This window comes from Montipora foliosa, chromosome 11, assembly GCF_036669935.1.
Source record: "Montipora foliosa isolate CH-2021 chromosome 11, ASM3666993v2, whole genome shotgun sequence".
Lineage (NCBI taxonomy): Eukaryota > Metazoa > Cnidaria > Anthozoa > Scleractinia > Acroporidae > Montipora > Montipora foliosa.
Window position 1 is genome coordinate 20,920,102 of NC_090879.1, and position 6,545 is coordinate 20,926,646.

The following is a 6,545-nucleotide window of genomic DNA, read 5'->3' on the forward strand; positions in this document are numbered from 1 at the left end:
CAAATTTTGATGAAGCTGTTCTCTTTATGCGTAACTGTGGACAGCAGTTAACCTTCAATACAGTTGTCATTACGTAGATTGTGTTTTGGTGGGTTGCAGGTTCATTGTGGTATTATGAGATTTGTGTGTTTAAGGCGTAGGCATGCGTAGATTGACCTTTATTCGTAACCATAGGCCCAGTTCAGACGCCGTACTTCACATGAGCCGAATCGAATTCGAATTTAGACCTACCCAAACTAATTAATCCCGGCTGAATTGATTCAGACGCCGAACTTAATTGCGCCGAAATTCATGGAATTGGATTCGGCTCATGTGAAGTACGGCGTCTGCACCGGGTCAGAGAGTCCAGGCTCTCGTTAATGATCGAATCCGTGGATATAGTCTGCCTCCTTGGTTTCAATGCTTCATCGGTAGTGCATCTCATAGTTTTGCTCTCGAGGGAAGCATTTGCACGTTGCGCATTTGGAAAGGGGCCAGGTGATGGTTCCACTTTGTTGACAAATTTACCACGATTTCGTTGTCCCCTACGTTCATTCCAGCGTTGTGTTCGGTGGATGTTCACAGATCTATTTCTCTGTGTGGAACCCGCAATCATTGCCCTCAATGCAGCTCTGTACCTTGTATTCAGTAGTAGATATGCCAAAGGCGCGAACAGATAATTGGATTGTGTTACCACTTCCAATGAGAACGCCGTCTCAGTTGAAAGAGTGTAATGTCCTCTTGCCATAGCCACGACATTGGTCACGTGGTATGGTAAATGGCTGACAAAGAAGTACACTGTCAAATAAATTACCAGGTGGTTAAGTTTCTTGCGATAAATAATTTTTCGTTCGAGGAAAACCTCTTCTGTGGCTCGAGCTCTTTTGCAAATTCTACATTAAAGAAAAAAGACATTTTCTTTAAAACACCACTGGAGATATTTTCTCCTTCGCAGCCGTTTTTTGTGATGTCACTCAACCCTCCCCCCAAAGAAACGGCTGCTCACATTCAAACCACATTCCATTCCCATTGTACATTTCCCATTGATCAAACTGATCGAAAACGTTTAGAGTCATAATTTTAGCAGCTTTTATCTAAAAGTTTTATATTCCTTTCCCATTGTTTTCACGGTCTATTAAACAAGCAAAAATACAAGCAAATATCATTCAATGCAATTTCTGGTAGCCACATATCAGTATTGGGATTGAAACGCCGAAGAAACGTTGAGCACGAAATCTCATCTGCCCAAGAAAGAGTATTGCAACAGCAGTGCTCGACACTGCTTGTGCATTTACCGCGTTTCTGGCCGCAGATCAAATTTACGTTTTGACCTAGGCAAAACCTCGTCTACTGTAAAAGAAAGCCTCGCTATTACCTACTGTAGGTTTTTTACAGACGCAGTGAGATTTTGAATAGCCTTTTGTATGCTTTTTGTATACACGCAAAAAAAAAAAAAATCCAATATCCAGCTATCTTGACCTCACGCTTGATCAATAACCCATATATACTTGTCCCCAACATGGCGGCCATCTTTGATATTGGACCAATCTCGACTCCAGAGCTCTTCTCTTGACTGAGGGAGAGAAGAGCTCTGGGGAACCCTAAAACAAACTGTTTTCTCATTGGTTTTCGTGAAGAACAATCAAAAGCGTCTCTAATTGGTGCATTCATATTAGCACGAGGAGTGAGCAGGCGCCGTAAGGTTTCTTGGCTACAAGAAGCCTACGGCGCATTTTCTCCTGGATAGAGTTTCCCAGAGCCTTGTGTCGATCCAAGGTTGTGGTGACGAGAATGACAATGGACATCAAAGTTATGGTTTATTGACACCTGTCAAAACAAGGTACCCGCTGATCAGTATCACGTGACCATATCGTGGGCTCAAGTTTAGAGCTCATAGATGTCAGCTGGTTTTTACGTTGACCGCTAACCAGGTAATGCTTTCAATTGGATCGCAGGCTGAGGCCAGGTTAACCTAAACCAAAACGAGGCTTAACTTTCGCGCGCTTCCTGCGGCTTGACGCGGCTACACGGTCATGCTTTGTGAACTAAAGCTCACAGTCGACGCTTGTCGTGGTTAGGTGGAAAACGGTTTGGAAAATATTTTTTCCTGCACTTTTCGCTGGTTAATCCAAAACCGGTTTGACGTATTAAGCTGTGGTCAGGATCACACTGGTGGTTACGCAGTTATTCAAGTCAAGCATCTTTGCAGGGATATCTCGAGAAAAGAGACTAAATTTAAATTAAAAACTGAACTACGGATATCAGATTTCCAGAATTTTCATTGGCTTGCCGGACACAGGCTATCAGTCATATACCTGCTTTACCTGTTATGGTCCAGGAACGCTTCAGCAATAAAGCGAGCTGAAAACAACTTTGCAGCTCTGATAAAAAATGGCCGACAAAAGCCGTTTTAGACCGAAATTGAGCGAGGCAGAAATCAACATGGAAGAGTTGTTGATAAAACAATTATTCTACTGGGGTTTGCTAGATGTAAAATGATTATAACCAACTCGGCGCTACGCGCCTCGTCGGGTTTTCTATCACGTCATATCCAGCGCGCCCTCGTAGAATAATTGTTGATTAACTATAGTGACGAGCAACGGGATAAAGAGAAGAGGCGACGAAATTTGAGAAATTTAAGCGAAGAAAGCCTCGAGAGAAGCCGAGGAAATAGAAGAAGAGAAAATTGCGATAAAGAACACCGTAAAGCTGAGAGACACAGAGCCAGAGACAAAGCACTTATTTACAACAGTTAGCTTTCAGGTAACGTTTTCCTTCTTAAAGTATGCATCGCTGGCTCACATATGTTGCAAACGTTAAAAAAACGAAGATCGCCTGAAAACGTTTTCAATTTCAAAAGCAATTTCAAATTTCAATTTCCAAAAATTGTAACGTCAAATCACTTAACTCCCTGAAGAAGTCAGGCCATGTCTGACGAAATATTGGTGAATCAAAAAAACATATCTCCTCCTTGCAGGATTATTTTGTTTTAAATCTGAAAACGTTTGCAATTACGTGTTGACAGAGGTTCTGATATATCATAACAATCACACACCACGTCGCCATTCAAGCCTGCTGCAGACATCATTGGCGAGTTTTCTTGTCATCATTGTCTATTTCGTCAGACATATTTTACAATTCTGTACTTAGTTACCAGGCCTTTGAATAAAAGCGAGGCTGGAGTTGACCTTGCTTTAATAGAAACTTCACTGCTTTTCTTACATAAATAGACACGCGTTAGCATTACATCAACATGATTTACATAAGAAAAGCAATGTGGTTTGTATCAAAGCAAGGTCAAATTCAGCCTCGCTTTTATTCAAAGGCCTGGTAACTGAGCACAGTAGTTTGTCTAGTTTGTCACACGGTTTTGTGGCCGGCTGTGGTTGCTTATTTTGGAACTGAATTCATCATTAAAGCAAGGTTTACACCGTGAAATTAATCATAAGAGTATAAGCATACATACATAAGCATAAGAAAAAGCTGTGTAAACAGGGAGTGACATAAGCATAAGCATAAGCATAAAAAGGAATCGTTTCTACTTTCTTATCCTTATCCTTATCATGCTTATTTCACGTTTATAACTGTGTAAACCGGGTGCAACATAAAAATAAGCATAACACCGAAGTGTCATGATCAACTGTTTTTGATGCCAACGGATAATCAATCAAGTCAACAGTGCCCAAGATGTTCTTTTTTACGAGAAACTTTCTGGGGCGGTTCTCAATTATCCCTGCTTTTGCGACAAATCGCTAGAAATAAAATTCTCGGTCAGCTGGTTGCAGTTCCCGAGAGTCCTTGCTCTATCCTCTTTCGGAAAATATCCCGGTTACCCAACAGGACCTTTTCAGTCTGTTTTCTCGTTCTCTCTCTTGTCGCCGTCGTTTTGTTCTATGAAGCAGAAGGAGTAATAGTAGGAGGAGAATTTCGTCCCATTGTCCAGCGAGTTTTTTCTGGAGCTAACTTCGCCTGCGTATGTCACTTCTCTTATGCTTATGCAACATGTGTGAACTTCGTTATGTTCATTTTTATGCCTATGCTTATGTAGCAGTGTAAACCAGGCTTTACTGCATGTGGAGGCTGTTTCGATTTATAGGCTTTTTATGTAAAATGGATGTCCAGTCGTGACTGAGCTGCTTTGTTTGACTGTGAAATTGCAGTCGAGTAAGCGAATTACTACACTTTAGCTTGACTCAGTTTTAATTAGTAACTTTTGCTGTTGTTCTCAAATGAAGAGAGAGGGTGTAAGGATTATCAATCGCAATCAAAAATGTTGTGCCAAGAGATTAAGCTAGATTAATGTGAATGTAATTTCAGTTTTAGTTGTTGATTAAAATTGATGGTTATTGTTTGCAAGGCTTAGTGTTTGTTTACTGCTGTCAGCTCAGAGGTGTCTGATTACTGTAAACTGTATACACTAATTAACAATTATTCACCAAAGTGGAGGTGACTTCGGTGAATAATTGTTAATTAGTATATACCACACAAGTTGAATAAATAGCGGACCAAAAAGTAACTTTATTTTTGACAATATACCGCAAACATTTCGATTGTTTCATTGTTTTCGTTGTGATTTTAGTGCTCGACAGTTTTCGTAAACAAGGCATTGTATTTTGATTTTTCGCCTTAGAATATGAGGCTGGAGAGATTAAATAACTTACCATTAATTACGGTTACACCAAACTTTGTTGCCATTTTTGTGTTTTTCGGTACAGCCTACTCGTTCGTTCGTGATTATCGGTGAATATTCACCGATAATCACTGAGCCTGAGGCGAATAATTGTTAATTAGTATATACCACACAAGTGAATAGTGCTTTTGTCGCGCGCTGATTATTGATACACAGGTGATTATTTCAAAAAAGAGAAAAAAAGCATTTCAACGCGAAATCATCTACTGGCAGCCATTTTGTCCGTCGAGGTGATTATCGGCTGATAATCCGAGATAGCGAGCCAATGAGAGCGCGCGATTTTCTACTAATGACGATTATTTTTGTACTTTACGCTGAAGCATAATTATTTCCATATAAACTGAGTAAACACCCGCATGTAAGAACACTTTTTTCAGGTTTAAGGCTGACCGTGTTCTTATTTGAGGGGTGCTTAGAGAGAAATCAGCCTGAAAGTGTTCTTGAAATGTTCTTACAGTTGGTTTTAGAAGTACTTCAAATTATATATTACTAGAGATTTAATTAACATACAATGGTGTTTTGTAATAGATTTTGTAGTTTGTAATGGTCCTGGACACCATAGTACTTTGATATAAGTTACTGTACTGTATTGTTTCCTTATCCTAATACCCTTTCCCTTTGTATTAAGAACATGTTTTATTTATCAGACTGAATTTGTTCTTGGTGTTTTTTTGCATTGGCCGAATTTCAGCTTGATGTTCTTAATCCACTTGTTCTTATATGCGGGTGTTTTCCGTACTCTATATTGCTTTCTGGGGTTAGAAACGGGAGCTCCGCTTTTCGGCTCGGCTAAATCTATATATATTAGAAATGATTGTAATTTTAGGGCGCTTTCCTTTTGACAGAAATGGCCGACCAGTTGTCATTTTGCAAAGAAAATGCAACAATTTGAAGGAACACTTGAATGATAATCCTCGCATTATTCTGATGGAGTATATATCATCCTCGAAATGTGTCGACTTAAACTAGGCGTTGAAGAGTTAGTTCTTCCAAATGCCCGTTCTGGCCGGTCACGGTTCTGTCAAATGGAAAGAGTCCTTGGATTAATGGTCACATTGCAGATATATATACTCTACCTTGAGAAATCATATTGTGTCTTGAAGCATATTACCATCGGCAGGAAAAACAAAGCGACACTTGCAAAAGTATTGTAGAAATTATGTTTACTTTCTTTCGAGGACCAGCGTAACTGGCACATCAGCCCTGATGCAGACGGCCCGAAGGGATCTTCCAATGAAAATGGAATTCCACTCACAACCAGGGGGTATATCCACAATATTGCGAACACAATGACCTTAGTTTTCCCCAAGATTGTCTGAGGCAAACCACTTGAACATCGATTCAACATAATCTTGGATACCGCACTCATCGCGGAAACTGTTGATGAATACGCACACTGGCTCAGGAGTCCCACGAAAGCAGTCCAGATACACAGGAAAGTTTCCTTTTTAGCGTTTTCGTTACCACTTTTTACTTCTTTATCGGTTCCAAGAGTCAGAGAGAACCTACACCCAACTTGAACAACTGAGATGACGCAAATGTTTATCATAAACGGAGTAAATGTTTTTCGTCGCAGTTCAGGGCGAAGCAATGCTACCACAGCTGTCAAATGGCAAAGAAACGCAAGCACCACGAAAAAAATGGAAATGTTCACTGACAGCACGAAGAGATCCCTTGAACTGCTGTCGACTTGGCCACCAACAGAGCTGTTCATTCTAAGTTCAAAAACACACACAAGGATGTTCAAACAAATGAATGTACGAACTAAGAAATATAAACGTTACTTAGCTTGTTCAAATGCACTACACTTAGGTTAAACTTCAATTGGTTCTTCAAAAACAACAAGAATTTATGAATGCGAAGAAACATCTCCAGC

General features: G+C 40.1%; 1 protein-coding gene across 1 annotated transcript in view; it reads right to left on the minus strand.

Annotated features, from left to right (window-relative positions):
* Positions 1–273: 273 nt before the first annotated feature.
* The window catches only part of LOC137977868 (uncharacterized), a 9,236-nt gene continuing 2,964 nt past the window's right edge, over positions 274–6,545 (minus strand). The window contains exons 2-3 of the mRNA XM_068825231.1: positions 5,746–6,384; positions 274–872 (exon numbers count right to left, since the gene is read on the minus strand). Of these exons, the coding sequence (XP_068681332.1) occupies positions 290–872; positions 5,746–6,383 (1,221 nt within the window). The 5' untranslated portion in view covers position 6,384 and the 3' untranslated portion in view covers positions 274–289. The remainder of the gene's footprint in view (positions 873–5,745; positions 6,385–6,545) is intronic.